This window comes from Netta rufina (genome assembly GCF_964035555.1).
Source record: "Netta rufina genome assembly, chromosome: 6".
In the NCBI taxonomy this organism is placed as follows: Eukaryota; Metazoa; Chordata; class Aves; order Anseriformes; family Anatidae; genus Netta; species Netta rufina.
The window spans coordinates 25,783,716-25,811,567 of NC_140129.1; the positions used below are offsets into that span (position 1 = coordinate 25,783,716).

General features: G+C 45.7%; 1 protein-coding gene across 2 annotated transcripts in view; it reads left to right on the forward strand.

Annotated features, from left to right (window-relative positions):
* Nucleotides 1–27,852, forward strand: part of SEMA5B (semaphorin 5B) — a 260,389-nt gene that overhangs the window by 127,975 nt on the left and 104,562 nt on the right. For both annotated transcript variants that reach the window (XM_084289290.1, XM_084289291.1), the window contains exon 5: nucleotides 13,834–13,933. In XM_084289290.1, coding sequence (XP_084145416.1) covers nucleotides 13,834–13,933 — 100 coding nt within the window. The remainder of the gene's footprint in view (nucleotides 1–13,833; nucleotides 13,934–27,852) is intronic.

Here is a 27,852-nt window from a genome sequence, read left to right on the forward strand (position 1 = left end):
CATGAACATCTGTGTACCCCTAAGTTGCTGTCTGTCCAATCCGTCCATGCACCCACATGGCACTTAGCTCATGATGCTGGTATTAATGTTATTTCTGCATTCACTCCTGCCTTGTGCGTTAAGCTCGGTATGCCAGCATCAGCAGCTGCTGAATCTCCTTGCTAAAAGTGGTTTCCTCCTAAATGTTGAAATATTGATTTTGGTTCCCACTTAAGGCCTTGCAATGCGTCTCTTGTTACATTCTTTGCTAAAGGCAATTAAGTACCTTGCAGTGTGTCTCTAGTTAGGTTCTTTGCTAAAGGCAATTTAGCAGTGGTTTTGTGACCTTTGAGATAGGGTTTCCAGGAAGAAAGCAGTCAAAGGCTTCCTTGCTGACCTTTCAGGGTTCTTCTGGAGAGCTTTACTCTTCTTTGGAGAGGAAGAAACTGTTCTCTCTTCATTTGGAAAGTGTAAGAGGTTTCTTGTCTGTTTTCCATTACCTGTGCTTTAAAGGTTTAAATGGATTAAAGTAAATTAGCAAAATCTTTAAGCCTACATGATATGGCACTGGCTCTAACCTTGCTCTGGTGGGTAAATAAACCTTGATTTTAATTGCTAAATAAGTCTGGCCATCTGTTAAACCGGGGAGGGTGAAAGGAGAAACCCTTGCGGTTAAAAACGTGTTGGAACTCAGTTGGATATTTAAATAGATCATACAATAATGAGGATGTTATTGATAAAGAAATGAGAAAAAGTGTGTACTCTTCCTATTAGCCAGGAGCACCAAACTTTTTTGAGTTCACAGAGTACATGTTTGTGGGATCCAGCACTCAGATAAATCATTCTGCAGGGAATATTAAGAGTCCTGATTCCCGATTTTGGGGAATAGATGGGCATTTTTGGCATTCGGTATGTGTACGTCTCTGCAGAAGTGATGGCTGTGTAAATACACTCATGATCTGCCAATTTGCTTTGTTGAAATCAGGCAAGAATTTTTCACTCCTCCCCTTTTACTGTTCTCATTCCCTTCCTGCCTTTAATGATAGAAGGCAAAGCCAGTTACGAGTTAATTAGAACTTCCCAATTATAGAAAAGAAAAAAGGATTGAAATTTCACACACATCAAGAAAATGCCCCAGATTATCATAAACCCAAATGATAAGCTCTTAACCCAAGTTAGAGTCGTGGTTATTGGTTATCCTCAACACCTGTTTCCTCAGGACTGTTTGCGATACAGCCTAATCCTGTGTTCTCTGCTGATGGAAAACACATAGAAAGAAAGTTAAAGGCACCTTGTTTCCACTGCACGTGGAATTTACGTTCTGTGGAAGAGGGCTCACACCTCCAGACACATCTCAGTTTGTCATATAATTTACCTTAAAAGTGTAGCCTGTAGTGTCATATAATTTACCTTAAAAGTGTAGCCTGTAGTGCTTATTACATAAGCAGGTTTAGGCTGCAAGGGGGGGACCAGCAGGGAAATGTACAACTTACGTGCTGTTGCAAATTGCTCTGAGGATGTCTCTCTGCTTAATTGTGTGGCTTGTGGGCTTCCTATGGGTCTCCAAATGCATCATCCCATGGATCACAACCTGCCATACACTGGGAACGTTGAGCCAACAACTGCAAGAGTGACCCCAGCAGCCGCTCTGCTGCTGCTCCTGCTGCCAGGGAAGAGCATTGCTTGGCACCAGCAGTCTTCAGTGGATGGGTGGCAATAATAAATAAGGCCCCAGACCATTCAGTCATATGGGATGCATTAATGTACTGCCAGAATGAACAGACCAGCAAAACAATTTATGTCACAAAAGAGTCAAAGAGCTTCTTTTTCACAACACTGCTGCCCAGGCTTCCCATCGCAAGACAAAGGCATTGCTGGAACATGCTTTGCGTTCTCCAGCCTTCAGTTCCCACCTTGCTTGTGCTCGGCCTCTCTTTTTACTGTATTTTTCCAGACTATGATATTCTTAACATCCACCCCTGGTGGAGGTCTGCTAGATAATATCCTCATCATGGCAGAATCCAAGTAAAACTCCTTTCTGTCTTCTTTTCTGAGAATTCTCTGTTTTCCGTGTGTCTTCTCTTGTTTACTGTTGCTCACCTTCATGAATCAATGTTCTCTTTGAGCATGCATCTCTTTGTATTGCAATGGGAGGGGTGAAAAGAGAGAATACAGCGCATGACCAACCCATTTAAGCAGAAAGGAGTCTACATATGCAGGAAGGTTTTATTTTAGCTGTGTTTGGACCTGAAGACACATCTGCTGCCTTACAGAGGCCATTCCCCAAACCACCTGCCATTACTTGTGACCCAGAGAAAATGGCCTAGACAAGCCAGGGACCTAAATTCTGGTCCTAAATGTCCTTATTTTGCATGCTCATGATCAAAGTTTGTACTGCCAAGTGAAACAGGGGCTGGGAGTGGGCTGTGGGCTGAACAGTTTGTCCCAGCAGACCGTGTACTGCTTGTGGGGGCCAGGTTAAGAATTTGTGCTGTGAGCTCTGTCCTGCGTGTCTGTAAGGCACCAAGCTAGCACAGCGGTGCCCCAGTTTCTCTGGGGCTTATACATGATGCTCACTGTACAGCTCACCAACAATAATAACATAACCGGTGTGGGCTTTTCATAATTAGATTGTTCTACTCTGTGCTTATAGGAAACCTGGTTAAAGTTTGATTTCCCTTGTTAGATCAATATGAAAATGATCTTTTACTTCCCAGGAGCCCGTTTCTGGGGTCTTATTACCTGTTTGGTTGTGAGTGGGTAGCTACGTTAAGGATCTTGCCTGCTTGTTTGTTTTTCAGAGGGTTGAAAAAATAGTGAAACAAGTCATAAATATTCTTCCTGCATCCTTCTCTATTTATGCATGCATGCACACATGCGTACAAGTCCCATTTAACCAAACATTACATCATCCCAGCACAGCTCCAGTGCAGACCACGCTGGTAAGCCTAAAACCAGAGAAAATGTTTCAGGTTCCTTTCAGCTATGATCATCTTTCTGGTCTTCTCCATGTGTCTCTTATAGTCAAAGAGATCGGTCCCCGCATTGGCAACTGGGCTATGCCCTTGCCATGCAGATGTGTTTCTTAACATGATCATTATTATACAGCTGCTTCTTAGACATCGAGCTATGTTAGTCATTAAATTGTTATTCATTAAAGACATTTGGAGCTCCCTTTGTAACATGCCCCTCGGGAAAGCCAAAAACGTCTTCTGCCATGGCAATGCTGTATAAGATCTGTTGCTTCAGGAGCCGGAGCCATGACTGACATGTGCATATAAGTTTGTAATGGGTGGAGAGTTTGGTTTCAGCTTGTTTACCAGGGAAGTGCTTAAAAGTTTGCAAACTCATCTGTGTTATATGAATCACTTGGATGTTCACAGCTCAACTGGAAATGAGTTGTAGACAGGTTTTCACTTGCAGTTTGTGCCATTATTTATTTCTCTTTAGTTTTATCCATTAAATCGCTGTGCTCAGAAAAAAAAAAAACATGACAGACTCCCAGGTTCTTCTCTGTTCTGTCTGCCAGTGCTTTCTCCCCTGGGTCATGGCAGTTTGTGTAAGCCGAAAGAATATCATTTGTGCTCCCCTGCTTTAGTAATTGCAGCCTTCCTTTGTCCCCAGAAGCACCTCAGGTAATCCCATGCTGAAGCATAGGAGAGAGGTGCACTTGGTTAAGTAGCTTATATCCCAGATCTTCTCAGGACTGCAAATCTCAGCTTGGCAGCCTGTATCATCGCTGCTGGTGTGAGTTCTGGGCATGCAGCATTTGGCCATTGTCTGCTTCTCAATCTCTGCTAAATGCAGGCAAGTTGTTCTGTCTGTTGCCTCAGGTTTTTAAAATGCATTAATTTGAGAGTGTTTAAATCTGGGATTTCACTGCAGACTGACTGTAATTATTGCCTCTTACCAGATGAATGTGATTCAGGTTGCTTGAATGTTGCTTGCTATATATTTTCTCAATATTTTCTTTCTTTAAACAACATTTTATTGAAATGTGGCCAGCTTCAAACTCTGAGATCTGTGGGGAGCAGTTAAGTGTTTGCTTGTTGTATTGAAAGCAAAAGCTGTTTTAACTTTGTGGGCTGAAGGATAATAGGGTATGATTTATTCCCTTTGAAGGTTCCTGATGTTTTACCAAACACCCCCACTATTTTTGATTTGGTCACTAATACACTATTCCCTTTACTGTACATTGATGGAAGGAAAAAAAAAACACACCACCACAAAACACATTAGCACCTTCCCGCTCCAAAAGCCAGATAGGAAAGCCTCTTAGGAAATTCTGATAAAGATTTAAACTTTTCTTGAGCAAGTGTGATTTTGAGAATCCAAACCAAAACTTTAGGTAACAGTGGATGAAGGTTGTGGGGTGAAGTCTGAGAAGTGGATCTGGCTAAATGTTAAAGGGAAGGCAAATACAGTATGGTTCTTCTAGCTTATAGCCTTGCTGCCCTTGAATCTCCACACGAGGAGTCCAAACGTAACGAATGATGGAGTGCTGACCGTAACTGGTGGTATCCCATGCATGAGATTGGGATGCTATAGGAAATTTGACCTTCAGTGCATTTCAGTTTAGATTTTGTTTCCATTAAGCAAGCCTTGTGGCAATTTTCTTTTTAATCTTGAAAAATGGAACTGTAGCAAATGAAGCTGATATTTTCTTCTTTAGGGCTGATTTAGAATTTGTTTAAAAATTATGACTAATAAAGCCATAAATATACAGTGGTTAGGGAAGTAATTTGCTCTCAGGCAAAACTTCTGAAAATTACACCCAACAGCTCTCAATATATTTTTCATTCCGTAATAATAATTATAACAATAATGATGCTAGTTCTTTGCCACTTCCCCCTTAACGATGTCCAAGGCACTTCACAAATGAGTGCAATGAAATTTGATTGAAGAAATGATTCAGTGTGCTGTTCCTTCAGGCCTCAAGGAGAAAGGGGGTCTTGGAAGAGCGCCCTTCATTCACAAAAGGCTTTAGACAGAGCGAATCACTGGCAAGCAGGAGAGAAAAGGAAGACTGTGGTGGAGTTTCAGGAGGCAAAGTTTTGGGGTAACTCAAATAGAGAAGCAGGGGGAGGTGATTTTCCAGTGCAAGTGAGAGTCCATGTGCTTGGTCCTTCCTCCAGTGCAGCGGTTGAGTGCAGGCCATAGAAGTGGGCTGCCTCTCTTCAGATCCCAGACAGCACTGCTTTGAAGAAAGGAAACATGGTGGGAAGCAAAGCAAAGTGCTTATCTTCTTCTGTGTTTCAGTGCTAACAAAAGCATGCCTTACAGAGACCTCATTTTCAGTTTTTACTTTGTCTAGTTCCCTATCTGAATAAGCTGTGAGTCAGTGCTATGGCAGACCTCATTTACTGAGCACGTAAGCTTCTGATGAGTATTAATGTCGTGTTCTCTTAAAACCTTCCACGCACCTTGAAGTCAGTGGGTTTGTGGACTTGGAACCAAGTGTGTGCTTCTGTGCTGAACAAGGCCACAGCCAAAGCGCACAGAACCAAAACACCAAGTCTGTGCAATGCTGGTCCTAGGGAGCTCCCTAGGTAGCAACCTTTGGTCCAGCTGGTCAACTTGTTCTTCTAACACGGCTGAATCAAGTGGCTAAGAAATCTACTGTGTTCCTGGGCCTGATACAGGGTTATCTGCATGAGAGGTTGTAATCTGTAATGCACAGTGGACTGGGTTAGAGGTTTTTGTGATCATTTCTAGCTTTGGGAGGTGCAGATAAAATCCTGAAGAAACCCTTGTCCTTTGGCCAAAACCCCTCAGATTTTACATATCACCCATCCTTTCCTTTCTGCTAGCATTGGGCAGTCCTTAGAATGCTTTTAATGAGAGTGCTTGAGTTGCAAAATTCTGATTTGTGTTTTATACACAGGGATTGCTCCGTTTCACAGCACATTAACGAAGAGGTGCAGGTCATCAGTGAAATGTGGTCTTTGATAATCCCATACTCTTATCAGACAGCTTCCAATTTAAAAACACTGATTCTTATAAGAACAGGTTCATTTCAAAACTCTTTAAGGATTTTACGGCCCCTGCTCTGATTCATTGTTGTAACTGACTCACGATGGGACCTTTGTCTGCAGAAAACAGGAGCCCTCCTAGGTCCAGCTAGCTAAAATGCGCAGATTATACATTTGACTTGGTATCTCCAGTTCAGTCTCTGGTGAGCTGGCAAAGAGGGTCAACTTCTGTTCGTCAGAATCAGACACATCTGCTTCTGTGGCAGATCTTGGTACCTGCACGTGAAACTCAAGGAGACTTCAGCCATCATTTCTCTGCCCTCTGTCAATATCCTGCCGTGAAATATTCTCGATATTCTCGCTGTGAAAACAGTTGTCTTGAATCTTGCACCATCTCTGTTGGCACATGTGTCTGATGTAGACATACAAACGTAAGGACAGTGAGAAAAAAAAATGTGCCTCCAGATGTGGAGGAGGTGGTTTGAACGATGACTGAACGATGACAAAGGAGTGTTTTTTTCCATCAGACCGTAGTGGCTGTAGGAGCCAAGATGCAGCTTGCTTTCCTGTCTGAAAAGAGGGATTACAGCGATCAGAATGCCACAGGAAGCTGCAAGTGATGCATGAGCACTCACCTTATCGTTCTCAGCGAGGGAGATTGCGTGACAGCTGCAGGGCTCATCTCGGTAAACAGTGGATCATGATTCTGAAACACTGCACCATTCGTAAGAAAACAGGAAAGCTCAGGGGGAGCTAACAGTGGGGCTGCATGTGCCACTGGTTAGCGTGGTTTCACAAGGTTGTGGTGGGGCACAGCCCTGCTGGCTGGCTGTCCTGCGAGTATGGCTCGGTTGGACTTCTGCCTGCCCTTCACCATGTGTGGATAGGTGAGGAGAACCCAAGTGAGAGAGAGAATGGGCCAGGAGTGGCCTAGAAGTACAGAAGAACTGCAGAAATGTGAAGAAACGGGAACGTGACTCACAGCCCTTTGATCTCCTTCCTTGGGGGACCCCCAGGACAGCATAACAGCGAAATGTCCCTTACTGGGAGCGAGCACCAGTTCGTGCTTATTATCTGGTGTTTTCTTTATCTGGGGTTGAATCCCTGGGTTCTTCCTGACAGACGAGTGTGTTTTTCCAGCTGCTCCATATTAATAATAAAAAAGTAAATAAACAAGCAGTCATAATTCTATTTTTGCAAAAATTAGGTTTGGACTATGTTCTTCTTTCTCCATATTGAAACAATTTAGCAGCACTTGTTTTGAAGAAATGATTAAAATTTAGAAAACAAGGAGTAAATATGCTCAGCATGCATTAGCAGCAGTTAGTGCCTCCTGCACATTGCATGCTTTACAGATAACGAGGCGTGGATGGCCTAGCCAGTATCACCAAACTATTTAACAATTTAAAGACCTGAGACACCAAATGGTTTCATGATTTCCCCAAGACAGAGAGGGCTCCAACATTAGCGGTGTTGGGTACTTGGAACCATGCCTACATCTCCAGGTGCCATTTCTCTCTTGAGATGAAAGACACTCAGCAAGGTCAGTTCAAGGAGGAAGTGTAGGCGGTGAAGAGATGGCACAAAATTGTCTAGATCTGACACAATTTTAAATGATAGCATGACTTGGTTAATGTGATCACTGTGGTTACCTGGATCTTCAGTTCCTTTCTTCCCTTCAGGGTGGTAAGGAGCAAAGCCTCCTTCTTTTACTTGGTAGTTGAGAGATGGGACTCTTCTCTCTGTCTCGATACCAAGAGAAGAAGTCTTACTCTTTTTTTCTTCCAGTCGTTTCCTATCCACGTGCTCTTGGACAGGTTGGAGAGGGCAACGCTTGTGCTTCTTGGATCTCCCTGAAAGGGAATGGTGCTGTGCACTCAGCAGTCGTGGCAACACTCACATCACTGGTGGGTTAGCTCATTGTTTCTCACATCCCGGGAGTTTTGTAGTTGGCTGAGATGGAAATAATTGAATGGACAGGAAATGAGGTAGGAACACAGCTGGAAGGTAAAGACTGCTAGAAAAGAAAGAAGTGGTAAGAGGAGTGGTCCATGAAAACCATGAAAATAAGACAGCTGGAAGAATATCTAAATTGGATTTGGATATTGAGGGCAGAGATAAGGTGACAGCTGGCTATGGCATGGGCTGGGGTTGACCCATGTTATGGAAGGGAGTGTACTCTGCCAGCAGCCTTCGAAGTCCTCATGTACATGTGTATGAGCAGAGATCAGAGATTTAGGAAGGCAATGAAGCTGGATATTGCAGCAGTTGGGATTAGGACGTATTTAATGTACAATTAAAGATTTCAACAGCTCAGGTTAAAGAACGAGAGAATACCAGTAATGAGGTGGAGGTGGTGATGGGAAGACAAGACAGCAGGGTGATATGCATGTGTAGGAGGATTTTTGGGGTAAAGCCAGCTTGAGTTTTCTGGCCTCCTGAGTAAAGTTGAGCTCTGAGTGCTGACACATTTGTTTGCTCAGCTCTGCCCGCGCATCAAAAGATTTCTCCTTCCCCTGACAATTTTGCTGAATTGTGGGGTGTTTTTCTGTTGTGGAGCCTTTTTTTCTACATCTCAGCATGGGGTAGGAGTAAAACATTTTCAAAGACTATTGCACTAACCTGTGGTGTGACCTACAACAGAGAGCTAAAATTTAAAGTGAGGCTGATATTAAAATATGATTCATTGCCAGCCTAATAGAGATAATGCTGTAAGTTGTCAGTAACTTTTATGCATCGTTGGAGGTGTCCACACTTGCTGTGTTTGAGAGGACAGGTGGTAGCATGGGTAGTCATTAGCCTTCTGAGCTTTGGCTGCAACCTTGCTTGCTTTGTCACCTATGGGCTCTGGTCGGTGACCCGTACAGAATGGAAACTGCGACCTCGCTCGTAGCAGGCTGCATTGTGGAAAGTGCTCTGAATATTATCTCAGGATAATTGATGCAGAGGATGATCTGACTTTGCAGGCCTTGACAAGCGAATGGATTTAAGATAGTAGGTCTCATTCTGAAAAGGGATCATTTCATCAGCGTATACCAAGAAGGCAGACTGAAACTTTCCCTTACGTGACAAAGTGATTTACATCTGTCTGTTGGTCATTTGTTGGGATCCAGCACTGAGAGCCCTCCATGCTAGAGGGTAGTCTGGAAAAGATCTAAGTGGTTGGGTACTTGCAAACTGCAGTATCTACCAGTTGCTGAAATAAATCAAAAGGAGAGAAGATTGTACAGTTACAGAAGTCATGACAGTCATCTGGCCTCCCCATGAGTGCTGAAATGCTGAAGTACAGAAATTAAATATGCCATAAAGTAGTAGCTGAGTTAAGAGAACTTTTAAGAGACCATCTTGAGGCAGTAAGGGAAGCATTCATGTGTGGTCAGGTTAACACTGCACAAAAATAGGTTTGAATGCTGCAGAACAGGTAATTTACTTATGCCCATTGAGTCTGGCAGGACCTTAATTCTGTGCGTGTGCTCCACCTCATTACACAAATCTTTACTGTTGAATCAGCTGATTTTTCGGGGGCTTTATATAATTCTTCTGGTTCAGGTTGTATTTTCTGGAATGCAGTGCCTGGAGCTTCCTTCACGTTTGACTTCCCTGTCTTCCTCCCTTAAGGTCTTTTTATGATCTTTGAGGCTTTTCTCCCAGTCCTCCCATTTTTAGCAGGAGGCTCGTGTTCCTACACGATGGCACAACTAGCGGCTATACCTGGCACTAGTCATGAGGAGCTATTCCAAAATAACTCCACGTGTGGACACCCTTACCGTGTGACTACACTGCTACACAAAAGAATGAAAAGGGCTCACGCGGATGTGCCTGAATTAGCTTTCAACAAGCTAGCTCCCAGGAAGATAATGACTTTGCAGCTGGCACTGAGGTATTCATGTTGAGCTGCAAGCTCTGACCAAAACACAAGAGAAAGACTTGGACGAGCAATTCAAGCTGAGGTTTTTGCTCTTGCAGCCTCACCAGTATTCAGAGGTAGCTCAGATAGGAACATGGGTGGTTTTTATATGTGGATACATCCTTACATTGCACAAAGAGTCCTTGGTCCTGTTTTGTTTTAGCTTCTTTTGCTCCAGGCTAGGCAGTCCATGCTGAGAATTACTCCAGAAGAGATGCTCTTGAATACCGCAGTGGTTAGCCAGGCTCCATCCACCTCGCAATGGCTTTACAATTTCAAGGCACGGGTATTTAACCTCTCTGCTATTTCGAGGTGTGTGCTGGCTGCACGGAGCTGTTACGGCCTGCTGGAGAAGGGAGCTGTGAGTGGCCTCAAGTGAGCTGAAGCAGTACGTGCTGTCCTTCAGGCAGGGAAGTCTCAGCGCAGTGTTTACACACTTCTTCCCTCCAAAACACACAGCGTCAGGGGGAGGTGGGGAGCAGCTGGTTTTGAGGAGATGAAGGCTCAAGCATTACCAGGTTTGCCACGTCTTTAGAAGCCGATCCAAAACCCATCAAGCTCGGTGGAAAACTGCCAATGATTTGAAGAGCCCCTGGATCAGGCCCTTAAAACCCAGCTCCTCCAACTCAGCACGCCAGCATATGTGCAGCTGATCCTTGTCCCCCTCCTGCGCCCTCGGGGACCTGGTGCGGAGCAGCGCTAGCAGGCTGCGGAGACCACCCTCTGAAGTGGCAGAGGGCCTCTTTTCACCTTGTCTCCTGCATGCACAGCTGTGCCTGCAGACGTGCATCTCCTGCAGAGCCCCGTGCTCCTGCAGCTGGGCACCTGAACCACCTCGAGCCGCGCTCAGGGAGCTTCAGAGGCACCGAATCAGCTGGGTGGTGTTGGAAGCTATTAAACTGCTGTTTGTCCGTCCTAATGTGGAGGAAGTGAGAGCAGGGATCTTTAACCCCCTGGAAATGATTAGAGGTGAGGAGCACAAAGGAGGCCTTGATGAGCGTTTCGCCCCTAAGCGATGTGGTTCCTAGCTTTCCGGCTCCTGCTGCCGACATGCAAAGCCAGGGCCTTGGGTTTTAATTTTTCATACTGTTTTTAAACAGATACTTTTGCAAATGTAAACATGCCCCAGCACTGAAGGTTTCCAGCCAAATTAAAGAGTCAGCACTGGAAAAATCAGCCTTCTGAGAAAGGTCAAATACAAGTAAACTCTGGAGTTCATTGGGTCCATATGTGTAAACTTCAGCTAATATGGGCTAGGCCCAGGGTAGCACTTACCTTGCATAACTGAGCTTGTTTCAAAATGAAAGGCTAGAACTGTCCTTAGGGATGCCTGTGGTCTGAGCACTAGATTTGAATGTATCGAATGAAAAAAGACCCATGTCCTGGCTCTGTTTCCATTCCACTTTATCCCTTCCCTCTAACAGGAAGACAGAAGGTTTGGAGGGAGAATGTGCCGTTTGGCATTAATTCTGACAACTCACATTTAGACATTCTTAGCTGAGACCATGCTGGGTTTAATAATCTCCAACTACATGCCTATAAAAGCTTAATTTTGCTATGAGGATGCATGCCTTGAAGCCTTTAATTTAATAACCGGGAAGGGTTTCTTTATAAGTTGTACCACCTGCAGTAGTAATAGAAATCAAGACACTGCCTGTTATTTCTTGGCTTGATTGACATTTCAGCCAACATGGAAGGCTTCAAGCTACCTACTGCCTTTAATATTTTTTTTGTAATTATTTTTACCTGTAATTTGTCAGAGCTTGCCATTAGAAGGACGGACTGATGAGTGTGTACCTCTCTGAAGTGAGGAGCTTTTGCTTAGAGCAGCAGATGAAGAAATTTTCTTCCTGCCACCGCACTGTAATAGTGGGTTGGTTAGTAGGAAAAACTTGGTAGGAGAGAAAGCAAAATGACAAGAGAAATTGTGGCCTAAAAGTAGGATCCTTAAAAGGTATCATCATTATATAGCAATCCCCTAATCCCACCCCCGTCAGCCAACAGAAATGCCAGGAGATCTGCAGCACATGTCAGCCAGCTAACCCGCCTGAAAGGTGTTATTGTTGCTGGTTCTGCTGCTTGCCTCAGAAATGTCTCTGCACCTAAAGAGCTACAGGAAAAGAAGACAGAGCCCCATTAGTTAGGAGAATGCCAGAGGTGAAGCTGCGGTGCCTCCCTGGTGCTGGTACATCATTAAGGGTCCCAGAGGAGTGTAGGAGGTGGAGATGCTTGAAGGTTAGACGGGCTGAGTTATTCCTTAACTCATGCCTTTTAGTTGAAGAGCAGAGGAGGTACACGTGTTGTGTGCGGCTACGTAGCGTGCCAGGAATGTAGAGAAGAGCTGGAAGCTTCCAGCTCCAGCTGACAGGGTTTTTATCTGGTGCGGATGGAGGTCTCATGGTCAGAGAGGCCCTAACAGTGTCAAGTTGGGTAGGACATGGGATCAGGCCCATGGGATCAAGGCACTTAAGATTGCTCAACAAATATCCCTACAGCAAAGGTTTTATACCATTTGACATCTGTAATGCTACAGAGCGTGCCAAGACACCAAAGGCCTTACAAACAATGAGATTCCTCATCAACATCAACAGAGACGTCCTGTGGAAAGGAGAAGTAATGCCGACACCAAGATGTTCAAACCTGCCTGCCTTCAGTGTGACTTCTCATCATGGAGGATATAAAATGACAGTGGAGCATGTTTTTCCAGAGCTCTTTTGAACGAGTCTGAACTTGGCTGCATCATTATTATTATGAATCACTGGGTCATGGCCTGTCTACTGACGTCCTGTTGGCATGAGGCCAGAAGATATTACCTTGATGGTTCAAGGTTTTGAGCCTTGTGGGTCTTCTGCATCCAGACCTTGACTGACTTGGTCTCATTTGTGCTTTGCTCCCTCAATATTTGGTATCCTCCATGTATGTAACAGACAGAATAGGTAACAGTTGGAACAAATTCCCAAGAGAAGTCCTCACAGTAAAGCTGGATGACTTTTGGAAGATACACATCAGTCTATCCCCAGTTATTCCATGCAGCAAAGGTGTAAAGTGGGAGGCTGAAATTCTGTGATCTGTGATCCACACAAAGTAAAAGTTGGTAACTATATTGAGATACTGGATTCTGCGAATGCCCTAACATCACATCTGAGAGTACCCTAAAAAACGGTGATTTAGCTTTTTCTTTAAGCAGGTTTATTTTTTATTAAATCAGGATTATCTGCCCTACATCTCTCAACTGATGTTGTGTTAATAGATACGGCTTCTGTAAAAGTTCTGTCTCCATGAGCACAGCCAAATCTATTGCTTTGCATTTAACCTGCCACGTTGTTAAATCCAGGCTGGTTAATAGAGCCAGCTCCAAGCTTGTTCAATTTTCAGCTACCAAGATACCGTGCTGATCCCACCTCCCCGTCTCAGTTAAGGAAGGATATGATTGACAGGGATCCCAGATGTTAGGTAAAGTGAAACCTGGCACAGAACCTAAAACCTGGAAGAGAAGGTAAAGCCCGTCCTTTGAGCAGCCAGGTTTTAAGTGTAGATCATCCCTACTCTAACCTGGTGGTCAGTCAGTTGACCCCACCTTCTCTTCATGGAGGAGGACAGCAGCTTCCCTTTGCTTAGCAGGGAAGACTACGGAGCTGTTAGGGCAGCCAGCCTAGTCCCTTTACACCATTTAACCCTGGCACTGGAAGTGGCTCCCCAATTTTAACTGAAGTAAAACCAAGCTGCCATTGTCTCCGAAGCCAATGCTGACACTCCATTTTGGATGTGAAAATAAGTGCTGAGACAGCCCTGCATTTATGTACGGTTTTTGCACCTTCTGTGGAGAATCAGAATAAATAGAAACCCTTTAAATAGATTATTAATTAACCTTCCCCTGACAGATAACTCGGTAGGAAATCCATTAGTAGATGTCTGGGTGAACTCACTGCTTCTGGAGCAGCTTTATTGTGTTGTGCTTTCTCCTTCTCGTTGCAGATCTGAAGCCCTGGGTTTCGAATTTCACCTATCCAGGTGTGCATGACTTTTCTCAGCTCGCACTGGATGCCAACAGGAACCAGCTCATTGTGGGAGCAAGGTAAAGATAATCTTTTAATTAGACTAGGGTTGCTGCTCAAGCTCTTTCCCTTCAGGTTCTGGCTTCAGAGGAGAGTGTTTCCAGCTTATGTGGCCAGTCTCCCCCTCAAAGAGAGAGCTATAATTTATGTAGAGGGATTTAGACTCCTAGTATAATTGCAAAGAAGAGAAAATTACTAGAATTAAAAAGAAAAAAAAAGAAAAAAGATGCAATCAAAATGACTGGTTAATGAAGCAGAGTGCTGGCATCTCCTCAGTATCATGAATGTTAGAAGAGTTCTAGTAAATTATTCTGCACCATCACTCTGCCAGAACAGAATATGGCTTTTTGGTGTATTTGCCATGGGCAGGCTTTCTGTCTATATTAGGTTCATCTACATGCCTTTGTATAAGCTGCAGTGAGACTTTGGCAGCAAGAGTGATAGCTTTCTTCCCTCTTCTTTTAGAATTCGCTTCGTAGCCTGTTCACTTCATCTCGCTGACATAGTCAAATCCCCACCTAATGCATTTTGGTGCAACTCTGTTGTTCCAACACATCGTATATAATTAGCATATATTTTCCTTTATTTTTAAACATTACTTTTATTTAGGATGCTGTAGGAGAAGGGTAAAAACACAAACACAATATAAGCATAGGCAAGCTCTAACAAATTTAGAGCTGCATTTGTAACCAGGAAAAAGAACTATGGTTCAGTGAAATAATACATGTCAGGAGTGCTTGAATCATGAGCCCCCACAGCAACTATTTTTTATTGCATAATAAACAGATAAGACAACCCAAAAAGAAAGAGCTAAGCATGGCCTAACAAATCAGCCAGCAGCAGCAGTTTAAATATAGTATTTAGAAGCAGGTAACATTGTGGAAGCAGCCTGTGCTGTAGGTGAAAAGAGGAAGAGTCTGCTTTCCTCCCACCAGTGGACAGGAAGGCGAGGAGCAGGACTGGAAGAAGTCATGGTGTGAACAAGAGAACGCAAGACGTGTTAGTGGAAGGGGAGTCTTTTTCCTCCAAAGAGACAACCGAAGTGGTATTTAACATACATTTTCTGTGTTTGTGCACTAAATACTAAAACTTCACTGTCTAACAGGGTTTAAATTGCCAGAGGCCCTCCTGCCTTTCATACAGAAACATTTTACTCTTCGAGTTGGAGCTTTACCTGCGCTGGAATCTTTAACCAGCCATTATTAATATTTATTACTTCAGAACGGCGTTGCTTTGGGGACAGCCGTGAACGGTGCCTTCTGCCAGGCGTTGTACAAACACGGGCCCGTCGCCCTGAGGAATTCACGGCTTACATAATTGGGCTGCACAGCAGGTTTCCTCCTTGCTGTCGGTGACACGCTTCACCCCTGCTCAAACGCTCGCGACACATCCTGGAGGGAAGCTCTGTCTCCCCAAGAGTTTGTACAAGTGCGGTTAGACACGAGGCCACAGTATCATTACAAACAGCAGAATGACAGCAAATTTGGCTTCCTGCTGGAAGCACAATATAGTGCGGCGGGTTACTCCGGGCAGAACCAGTGACAGGTATTTATAGGATTTGCTCGGAGAAGTCAGTTTTCATGAGGTACGACCAGCCTGGCTGGGAGACTCTCCAAATTTGATGGTGCTGAGCAAGTCTTGATAGAGTTAATGGAGGTGCTTTTTTTTATCTGGGTGTGGGGAAGGTGGCGAGTATGGATCCCTTTCCCTCCTCACTATCTCATTACGTGACATGAGGTGCACCAACATGGGGTGCAGGCAGGGGCCTTGTTCTGCACAGCACCACGGGTCCTTGCGGTGAGCTGCGCTCCTGGAGCTGTGCCAGAGAAAGGGGAATGGGAAGTCAAGGCTTTCCTGTTCCCTCCCTCCCTGATAAATCCCCACCTTGTTCTGGGCTATTTTTAGGGGTGATTTTTTGAGTCATTAGTTGCTCGTGCACCATCTGCCTGAATTTGCAAATGAAACAATACCTCAAAGAGATAGGAGCTGTCTCTATCCATCTCAACAGGGTGTAATTTATGAAACCTAAATTTAAATGTTAACCATGTTTAAATGTGCTACTGTAGATCATATTAGTAGTAACACCAGCTATTCTGGGGTTGTGGAAGGAGTTTGGGATCAGGGTGGAGTTTATAAGTACTCCCACTTCTCAATTTCCTGGTTAACATCATTCTCTTAGATGATAGCGTTATAAATTATTTCAGACTAGCTCTTTCTGTCTCTATTTAAAAGCTGTATGACCTCACCACAGCACCTCTTAGCTTAGTTCATCCTGCATTTCCAAGCTTCACCGAAAACACTTCCTGGAAGAAAAGAAGATCCTGGGGCTCACAAAGGTTTTTGGTTTGGGGAATTGGACACAGCGTGACTGAAACTGTAAGGGGTATTGAGGGCACACTGTGCAGGCAGGGAGCTGGAATAACATGAGCCTCAGATTTTTAAGCTTTATCGCTATCTGAGAGCCCTCCCCGAATGACTGGTGCTGTCTGAGCGCTAACCAGAGGAGTTTGATAACTCCACTGCACCAAACACCTGCCAAGTCAAAATCCCAGAAACAAAAGAATTAGTTTCAAAAGCCCACCATGGTTTCTAAGCAACGTATTTACTTGTCACATCATTTGTAAAATCCAAACACTTGCAAGTAAGGATATGAATAGTTTAGAACATTGTAAATCTCACACTGCCCGTATTATGAGCCACATTTCATTAAGTATAAAAACACACATTTCAAAAATTCATAACCTTCATTTTGACTCATAGCTTGCATGTTTTGTTTTTGTTTAAAATGTAGTGTTAGTATTTTAATGTACTGTTTTTCTTCTCTGAATGAGTGATTGTTTTGAAATATTTGCTGCTTTTTTCAGCTCTTGAGCTTATGTGATTACTATTTGAGCTTATTTTAATGGGAGGAAAAGCAATTTTCTAGACCTCATTATTACTGAGAAAAAAATTGAAAATATGATCTGAACAGCTCAAAAAACAAGACATATAAATCCACTGTACATTAAAAAAAATGATCAGCTGGGGAACTCGAATGCTGCTTTTTCTGTGCTAGCTATCTGCAATGCCACTTTGTCCAATTGTCCTGCTTTTTTTTTGCAAAAACACTTTCTTCTTTTCATCAAGAATAAGCCTTGAATTTTTCAGACCTGAGAAACCTTCCAAGGCAAAGCCAATAAAGGAGCTGAAATGGAAACTGATTGCAGCCTTGACTATGTAGAAACTTCCATCCCTCTCTAATGGCACGATCAGGAATGCTTATTGTCTTTACTTTCAATCTTTTTCCCATTATTAGATTTCAAATTTAACTCTGTTATACAGCATTCCCAGCGAGCAATTTGCTTTTATTAACTGAGGGTCTATTCGCTCTACCTAAACATCTGAAATCAAAGATTAATGGTGAGGAAATGGGTGGCAGTTTCTCGCAGATTAGTGTCACGTAATGAGCTATAGTTTTGAATTATAGACACGAGTTGTATATGTGCCGCCACAGCAGAAGAGCCACAGCAGAGATAATTCTGGTCCCAGAACAAAGGCTGGGAGACTGGGACACTGCTCTTTTGTCAGCAGTACAGCTGCTGAATGGACTGGGAAGAACGGCTTGAATGAGCTGCTCTGCAATAAATGGTTTAACAAAGGAGATCGGCTGAATTTCCTAACTCGATGGGCAAGGAAGAGAGACCTGTGTTAAAAAGCGGGGACTTAAGAGATGCAACTGTTTGAACTGAGGGAATCTGCCTGCTGTAGCTCACGGTCAGACCTCGATGCTGCCAGTAGCAGCCAGGTTGTGGCTCCTTTGCTGTACCTGTGCTGTGGCAGGGATGCCGGAGGTGGTGTGGTGGGGCAGGAGGAAGCCTCCATCCCCACTCCTGCAGGATGCCCTAGCTCAACCCTCTGACATTCTTCCTTTGCCCTTTCCCCCGTACTTCTTCCCTGCCTTGCCTGTGGCAGAGGCAGGCTGGATTTCTCTGCAGTGATTTCACCTGCGGGCTGGAGAAGCGGTGCTGTGCTCTCCCACCTGTGCCATGGGCAGGGTGTCCTAACCCCAGGGAGGATGGGTTTTGTGTAGCAGTGACATCCCACCACTGCTCCTGAAACTCCTCAGTGGCTGGGCAGAGGCTGGAGCCAATAAAGAAGTGTTGATATAGAAGACCCTGCTTGGAGTCCAGCCGAAAAGCGTGCTTCACAAGAGCTCCCTGGCCAGGAGAGTGTAAAAGATTGAAAGGAATGTGGTCGAGACACCGTGTGGCAATCCGGCACGCCAGCAAGCTGAGAGGAAACAGCTTGGACAACAGGAGGACGGTACCCAAACAAATGGCAGCACCGGGAGTGGCTGGGAAGCCCTGGGGGAAACATTTGACTGCTCCCAGAAGGAAGCCGCGGGGGTGTCAGCTCGGGGCAGCAGCCTGCTGGGGCTGCGGGTGTGAGAGGCACGGCTGCGAGGGCTGGCCACGCGCGGCGAGGGGAGGTGTCGCCGTAGACAAGCAGCCAGAGAGCGTCACGACCAGAAGTCCTCATAGCTGTGCCTGCCAAGAGGGCTGTCAGCTCCATCAGGCGATGGGAAGGGATTATCTCTCTCGGGGCTGCTGCGTGGGGAGCTGAAGCTCAGGAGCCCTCGTCACAAATGGCCGTGACCAAGGATCTCCCGGAGGCAGAGGGCAGCGAGCAAATGCTGCAGCAAGGGGCTCGGAGCTGGCGTGTGAAGCGCACGTCACTGTGGGCTGCTGGACTTTTCTGCATCAAACGTAAAGCTACCAAGCTGCTAGGGATGCAAGTCGGGGTGCTTTAGCAGGGGGTGATTTTCATACTTGTTTTAGACCTGAACTGAATGTGCCTGTTAATGTCAAGTGGGTAGGCGTGAGAAAGGAGATGGGTTAGTTTGGGGAGCAGAGAAGGCGCTATAGCACTTACCAAACTTGTTACAGATCAGGTCAAAAGTTTTGCCTCTAACTCTGGCTGTGAAACATGGTGTTGGAAAGATCACTTTTGGCTTTGAACAGGATGCATTAGGGGGAGCACAGCAGCCTGGGAGCACCCTTTCCTGGCTGGTCTTGCTCCTGACTGCTTGAACCCAAAACCATCTCTGGATCGCACCAGCTCAGGAGCAGGAGGCTGAACGGAGGGACTGATATCCCGAAAGAGTTGCTTCAAGTTGCAGCTTGCAGAAATGTAGCAAATTGTAAATATAGTCTAAGATCCTCGACCAGCAGGATTGGCATCCCGAGTTTATTGAAACTCTCCGGTGTATGATAGATTAGTCTGTCAGACACCAGCTTTCATGCAGATTTCTGGCTGAACACAGGCTCTTCCCTGCCTGCTTGGCCGAAAGCTCCAGAGCGCTGCAGTAAAACTCTCAAAACCTGCGTTGCTTGGAAAATATCGCTCCTACCCTTGGGCACCTTCAATCCTACCCAGAGCTAGACTGCCACTGAAGCCTGAAGAGAGCAAATCTCAGCAGATTGTGCTGCCTGGGCAGAAGGCAGTGTGCAGCCCAGGAGGCTGAGCGGCAGAAGGCAGGGCAGAGGGGTCTGCAGTCCTGGAGCATCAGCGTTGGGCTAAACTTTATCAACAACACTTCCTACTGCAAAACTATTGGGGCTTCTGCGAGGCGGAAAAGCACTAATAATTTCACACCGTAGGTGGGAATCCAAGGCCCAGAGGGATTAAGAGCGAGCCTGCCCTGTGAAGAACACTGTGATATTGAGACACGTGAGTTTATAGTAGGTCTGAGAGGGAGTGCAGGCTGCTCTTTGACCGAAGTCTGCACAACCGCAGAGGTCTCTGCACTGTTCTGCTTAGCTAGTGTGGACATAGCCAAAGTTTTCTGATGGATTTACAGAAAATTTGTGCCAGAGTTTGGATTTGGACCATTTACTTTTGTGTTTCTAGCTGGTAGTAGCAAGTACCTGGCACTTGCCCTCAGCCTTGCACCTCTAAATAAGACATAAATGCTGCTGGAGATCTTCACCACAGCTGGAGAAGTCCAGTCTCATACAGCATGGAGAGAAGAACATGCAAACGAGTTAACGTTGGGCACAGTCACATGGGCATGGCCAAAGGTTCAACAGACCATGGGCTTGTCCTGTTACATCCAGGAACGAAGTGCCATTCTCCACTGACTGCAGAATTTGACTCGATAGCTTTTCTGAGACCGTATGACCGAGGTGAGCTCCTGCCACGTGCGGGTGGCTCCCATTGGTATCACGCTGCCTTACGTCAGCTTTCCCCCCCACCAAGTCACGTTTGGCTGAGAAGTTACCTTGCCAGTTGAGGTATTAATGAGGACGTGAGCAAGCAAGGAGCATGATAATGTTTTTGATTATATCCAGATTGTAGGAGGGTAGCTGAGAAAGCTGCTGTGAGGAAACAAAAAAAAAAAAACAAAAGCCACCCTTTCTCACTCTGGTTCTTCCTATCAGACAAAATTAAAGTTATGTCCTTGTATCGGGGGGTGAAGGGAGGCAGGTAATGTGGTGGTGTGAGAAAAAAAGGGGAAAGCAGTCTGTGAAATTAACAGATACTTTCAAAGGACCATTGATGTTTTTTGAAGAAATTGCCTGACCTGCATGAGAAAGAATACAGCGAAGGTGAGAAACCTGTGATTAGACATTACAGCTAGTTAAATCCATAATTGGGGGTGCACAGCTTCTTTGTGCAGAGAATAAAAATGTGATTTAAAGTGCAGGTTTTAACCTCTCTGGTTGAGCCTGGGATAGTTCAGAGGGAGATTTTCCTCTCTGATACCGTGCCAGAGGAGGTCAGCTCAGCCCTTTTTTAAATGTGGAGGGGTGAAACCCCACTGGGATGTGTGGCTCTTTCTTACCTATGGAATTTGCTTTCCTCTGCTGGTCTGCAGGCTGTCTGAATTTGTCATACCCCAAATTTGTGCTGTCCCCGGCTTACCCCTTGGGAAGGAGGGAAAAGGTGTGGACAGGCAAGAATGAAAGGATCATTTTCGTAGCTTATGGGATTCCGGGAACTTTGAAGCCTAGTTCAAATTTTGTTCAAAGTGTAAGTTTTTTTTTTTTTCTTAGTTAAAACTTGTACATTTGCTTGAGACCAGAACATGAGCTTTAATTTACTCTCAATAAATCCATCAGATGAAATGCCACACCGCTGCACTGCCAGGTCGCTGGGCCTGGCCAATGCACGGGAGAAGTTGCAGCTGCAAGAGAGCAAGGAGACGGCTTTGCCCCTGGTGTTGTACCTGGAGGAGAGGCAATGGCAGCTTTCCCTTAGGCACTACTGAAAATACTGACTTGTGCTCCAGTTAAGTTGGTGAGACGTCGGTTTTGTATGGCAGGGCTCACCACAGCGACGTGCATATCGCTTTATGTACAGACGTCTAGGTGCTAAAGCCCACTGCTCTGTGCCCCTGCGAAGGTCTGAAAAACACCGCGAGGAGAAGGGATTGGTTGGCAGTAACTTCATCTCGCCGGCCGCCTCGCTCAGTATTTCCATTTAAGTTGTGCTGAACTCATCCCGAGTTGGAGGGGAGGGTGACAGAGCTGAGCGAGCTTGTCAGCCTGAGCAGGCAGGTGGGGGGCCGCCAGGGAGCACCTGAACGATGTTCGGTGCATCAGAAGAAGAGGAATTTCACAGCTTGGCTTAGGAAAACACACCGAAGTGATGGGCAAACAGGAGATGAAAGGTCCCTGTGCAGCTCGGGGCCACCGTGAGGTGCTGTAAGTGATCTGGGACTCTGCCAGCTGGAGGAGAGAGGGACAGCAGAGCTGTCAGCCGCATGTCAGGAGAGAGCTGAGGTGGCATGTGGGATAATACGTGATGGTCTGAGGGATGGACTCACTCTTCCAGGAAAACAGGAACAAACCCACACACCAGTTCTGTAAATTTGGCTCGGGTTCCATCTCGAGGGTTTTGAAGGAACTCATTTATTGAAACAGAGAGAAAAGTAACCAAAACATTTATGGAAAGCAGCCTGCCTTTTACAAAATATGTTCAAACAATATTTTAAAAAAATCCCCGTTCTCCAAAGGATGCAAACGCTGCTCCCCTCCAGACCAGGGCGGGTTGAAGGTGCCTGGGGGCACGGGACAACGTGCTGCCCCCACCGAGGGGACCCCTCTACCACCCTGGGGCAGAGGAGGGCCAGGAACAGCTGAGCCCGGCTTGCTGCCCCCGCAAGGTGTGCGAGGGGGGACACGGCTGCAGCTCAAGGGCCGAACCCTTCCTGCGATCCCCCCAGCAGCAGCAGCAGCCCAGGTTTCTGAGGATTGATGTTGGTCAAGTGTGCCACGGCCGTCCTGTTGTCCAGCGTGGTCTGAGGCCACATGCATCTGCCTCTTCTGCCTCTTCCAAGAGCTGGCACAGCATCGAGACTGCACCCGGTGCTGCTACAGCTGCTGGTAGCGCTCCTCCACTGACTGCAATTCGGGGGATTTGATTTCCATCCTTGTTTCTGCTGAGAAGTACGAAATGGGCCTTGTGTGCAAACACGGTGGCAATGCAGACGCGGTAGCTGTGACCCTCGCTTAATTTGGAAGCTGCTTAATCAGAATGATATGCTGCTTGCGTAAGGAGCCTCTTGTAAGAGGATGCTCCTCCAGCTCCGGCTAGATTCATCACGGAGAAATGTTGCTTTGGGAAAAGCTATTGCTCATACAGCAACTGCATCATATTACTGCGTGCCATTTAGTGTGGCTCTCTGTTGAACATCTATTGATTTTTAAGGAAGAATGATAGACCGGACAAGTTTTTCTTCAATAGAAACAAAATTACTGGTGAATAGGGATCCAGCCTGCGAGAGAGATGCTGGCTCACCACCTTTTTTCCCCAGCAGGTGTATGCGAGGACCCTCAAATGAATCTCTCAAGCAGCATTTGCAAAGGGATTGTCCCTCACACTGGGGCAGGCACTTAATTAACTCCTTCTGAGAGCAAAGGCCAGCCCATCCTGCAGGGGCAGGGTTTCTTGGGCTGGCTGGCTGTTTCGGAGGTGTGGATAACCACCTGAAAAGTTCAGCCACAGCTGGACCTGCGTCGAGGCGCTGTGCGGTAATCTAGCATGAGATTTGGTAGCCAGGAGCCCTGGGCTCTGCTCTCGATTCCATCGCTGCCGTGCTGTGTTCTTTGGAGAAGGTCACTTCACCTTTCTCTGGCTCGTTTTCTCCATTAGTATAAGGGGGGAATGAGACTAACCAGCTCGCAGGGAGTCCTGAAGCATGACTAAGCTGTGTTTGTCGTGTACTGTGCGAGCACAAAGTACATCTGAGGCCTCCAGGAGCAGAGATGGGAAGAGCTGACAGGAGCTGCTGGCTCCCTGCCCGAGGTTCGGCCCCAGGACTCGGCTCCCAGGGGTACCGGGAGGCAGCACGAGGTTTGTCACATGCATAAATCTGGGCCTTGTTTCGCATTGCCCAAAGGACCCTGCTCCGTTAATTATTTTCCTTATTATCTACACTGCGACAGTTGAGTCCCTCCTGCAGACCTGGCACCTGATTGCAGCCCAAGTTTGGGGAATCCCTTCCTGGAGCACCAGAGCATGCCTGAAATCTCCAGTATCCCACCTGGGCTGTGCCAGGTGCCTTTCAGTGCAGTAATAGCCCCAAAGGAGGAGAGTGACTCTTCACTCAGTCCTCTTTAGCTTTGCCTAAAAGCATTTTTTTTGCATGATTGAACATTATCAGCTTCTGTGGGCTTTGCTTCTGCTTGCAGGACAGCTGTGTGGGCTCTTGTGCTCACATCAGGGTCCTGAGAGGTGCAGGTGGTGGCCAGCATGAGGGAGCTGGTGGCTCCAGGATCGCTGGCAGGGGTTGTTGTGAAGCACAGAGGGTTTTCTAACCTGCTTGGTCAGCGTGGAGCGGGGCAGCGGTGGGATATGTGAACAAACCTTGCTGATTTTAATCTGAAGCTAGAGTAACCTTTCATTTACACCTGTTCATTAGCTGCGGGGAAAGCCCTCCTGATTTACCACAGCTGAACTGCAAAGCACGCTCTTTATTAATTAGAAGGAAGCATCATTTTGTCATCAGGCAGAAGCAGTGCCTGAAAAGAGGGCTCTGCTCAGCACTGGAAACCAGCCCATCCGTAGGTTGTATCTGTAGCATGTTGCAGCCCTCGTCATTTCAGAACTCCTTAAAGGAAGGGTTTCAGCTTTTCCTCAAGCACTCTTGTTGTGCAGCATCCCACTGGAAAAGCCTAGTTTGTCTCGGAGCTCTGTTGCCTGGTGGTATTGTAGACAAAGTTACTTTGCCTTCACTGTGAATTGGTTCAAGGCCACACGACGTGTGAAGGAGTGCATGGGCATCGCCTTGCAAAGTTCACCCAAGGTGCTCGTGGCTGTAAGAAATAACCCTGCCTAAGCAGCTTTGACTTGGGAATGTCGTGGCAAGTGGATTTAAGTGGATATATTCTTCCAGCCTTTAAAATACATCTCAGCTGCTCTCCTGCTGCTCTGGTACGTATGCTTTGTGGTACCAGGCACAGTGAGCGCTTAATCATTTTATAAGGCAGCCAAATACAAATTACAAAGCCAATTAACAAAGACTTCCCTCTACAGGATTTATGCTGCAGCTTGGCTCTGTCCATAGGCAGACTAGCGTCGAGGGCACTGGTTGAGAAATAAAGCACTTCAGTGTATACCCAAATTCCAAGAGTTTAAATGGCACTTCAGCGCAGGCTTGAATGCTGTGACCACGGTCTTGGCTGAGACTTCGGGGTGTCACTGATTAACACGGGCATCTTCAGAAGGGCACAGATGTTGTGAGCAATAAGGTTAGTAGTTGTGAGCAATAAAGTTAGTAGCAGTAATAATTAGCAATGCGAGGCATCTATAATGTATGTAATAACGTTTATCCCAGAATACTTAGAAGAGTTTAACCTTTTGCTCTGGAGATGGCTGAAATGCAGCCGACTCTGGGATGAAAGAGAGCTTTTGTTGTAAAACCATGGAGTGAAGGTGCGTGACCTTTCAGAACAGAAAGTGAGTAAGAGGTTGACCCATCCCTCCAGGTTTGTGCACCAGCTTCTTACACGGGCGAAGAAGGTTATTAGAAGAGCTGCTTGCACCAAGCAATTGCTCTTCTGGTGTAGTCCAGAGGGGCTTAATTTAAGAGAGAAAGGAATTAGCCAACATTTACAAGATAAAGTGGGGGAGAAAAAAAAAGACCAAGAAGGCACTTCATCTATTCATGCAGAGATCTTGGTGTTCTCATATATTTCTTAATCCTACTCTTCTAGCTGCTTTAAATTATAGTTCAGCAAGGTATTAAACAGACATAACTTCAAATACGAGCAGAAAAAAAGACACAAATGGGGCAATTCTAGGTACAATAAACCATGCCTGTCATTCAGAGACCTTGTTCATTCTTGGCCCGAAATTACATTTAGAATGCAATTCATAACAATGGCACTGTCTTATTCAGCAGATCTTTCCCCTTGGCTTTTCACTCCTCGTATAGTTTTACAGAGCAAGTGTGGTTAAAAGAAGGTGTTATTAATTAAGGATTAGTCGGTTCTAGCCGGGCAGGTCGGCTGGTGCCTCTGGTAGCCCAGTCTGCCTAATGGTGCTCATATTGCTGCTGATGAGACGTGAGAAGGATCAAACAAACAAAAAGAGACTGCCAGGGGCTGTGCAGCCACCAGGTAAAGCAAGCTGATGAAAAATGAAGGGAAACCCTCCTTGCTGTAAGAAAGCTACAAGGTCAGGTTTCAAGAGGTGAGGTTAGTGGGAAGCTTTTGGAAGATCATCGTGCTTCTCACATCAGTGCTGTGTTTCTGCCTGGTTTAGGTCTCAGCCACCCGCGTGATCTCACCACTGATGCTTTGCTCAGGTGCTGCGCAGCAGGCACTGAGAGGACAGAAACTGCCTTTTTTTTAAATGGACACTAATTCCTGTCTGCATCTGTTTTGGCTGAGTGCTAGGCAAACCGTGTCCTTTAGCTACATCTTTTCCATTAAATATATTTTGGTTGAATTTGCTGTGCAGCACTACTGGGGAAAAAAACTAGTATTAAAATTTATTACTCAGTCAAACTGTCCAGCTTTTTACAAGACTGAAACAAGGAGCTGGAATCTGCTGTATGACTTCCAAAATCAATGCATTTAAATAGCATGCTTAACAACAGGATAGCAACTTCAAATCCCTGGTTATGAGAACTTTCTCCTTAGGGTGTTGTAACACTGGAGGCCAGTGACATGCTTAATTTCTGCAGGAGAAGGCTTATTCCATGATACCTCATGTCCTGGAAGTGCATTAGTATTTTGGTGAGAGCAGCATGTGCTTCCACTCAGATCAGTCACCAGAGGAGAATTTTCCTCCATTTTGAGATTTTGGCTGTGTGTAAGCTTAGCGCCTCTGGTCAGCTGCATGCATCTGCAGGGCATAATATTTAAGTCTGTAGCCAGAGAGTTAATAACAAATTACCTGGGAAAGTGTGCAGTCCTTAGAGACAGAGTAAGGTTTCAGAATATGAAAGAGCTGCTGGTGATCGGACTAGGAGAGAAGATGGAGGTTTTCTGTGTGTGTTTCTCTGCATACTTACAAGAGGTGTAATAATTACGGATACATTTTGTTCAGATATTGCTAATGGGATTCATTCTTCCCTGGGTAAGCAGTCCCAGTAGAGAATAGGACAGAGGTGGTGCAACTTAGAGTTACACTGCCTGAAGATCTGGTACCGAGAATTTGACTTCCACGGTCCCTCATCATCCTTGTCCCCACCCATCTTCATTGACAGTCTGCAGTGGTTGAGATCCTTTGATTTATTTACAGAACTGGGACAAAATATGCAGACAACTCTATGAGTATGACTTCCATGATATTCAGGTGAGAGACAACAGGAAAAGGAAAAACTGCTCAAGCCTCTTAGTGGTCATTGTGACCCCGTATGGATTTCTCATGTGTGGAAGTTTCAGTAACTTTGCTTGGGCAGTGTGCTGCTGACTACAGACTAATCAAGGCTCTTCAGAAGAGTCCTTAGGACCTTTTCATCACTATAAGACTGTAAGTCAACTTCCATTGACCTCTTGACCTCACTGACATTGCACTTGCATTTTTGGTAGGTAGGAGAATGACCCTAGACTAGCACTTGTAGGGTGGATGAAGCTCTACCACCAAAGCTGCACTTTCTGCTGCTTAAACAGAGCCACCACAAAACCATTGTTCACCTGGTGCAATATAAATATGTCTTCTCTGGGAGGTTGCGGTGACAGGGATGTTGGAAAAGGATCACAGCTCTTCACACCGATGAAGATGACAGATGGGATGCAAAAATATGAAGCTAGGTATGGCCAAAAGCCTCAAGCACACAATCAAGTCCATATGGCTTAATACATGTCAGCTGATTGCTGGTAACTGCATTGTCTTAGCAAGCAAAAATGTGAGGTAAAACCTGTTAACTAAGACTCTTCCATAGATGTTGATGCAAATGTGCCTTCCCTCCTATTTGTGTTGGGATAGGAACATGCAGAGGGAGGGCTGCAGCTCAGCTGATGTGTTGTATCTCATGCTACAGTGACTTCTGTCAGGAATTCCCTTGCTCTGCCTTTGGAGATGTGATGACAGGAGGATTGGGAGTATCTGCAGTCACTGCCTTGATTTCCCTGCTGGTTTTCCGTGCAGAGGGGTTCTGCTGAGAAGTACCTCTCCTCTCCTCCTCCTTTTGCACCAAGTCCATCTGCAAGGATAGACTTGGGGGGAGCGTACTGCAGGAGGCAGCTTTGCTCCAGCTGGCTTGTATCCAACCCCAGCTTTCTCAGTCAGCAGAAAAACAAACCTGAACACAGCCCTTACAGGGCTTCGACCAAAGCCCTCTGAGGGTCTTGAAATAGACCCTGTTCTGTTGGGATTTCAGTGTGGGCCTCCATTACGAGGTTTGGAGTATTTTACTCCAGACCTGCTCAGAGCTTTGCTATAAGGCTTGCTAAGACAAATGAACAAGGGACATGTTACTATTTTTACATTCTTTGGAGAGAAATCC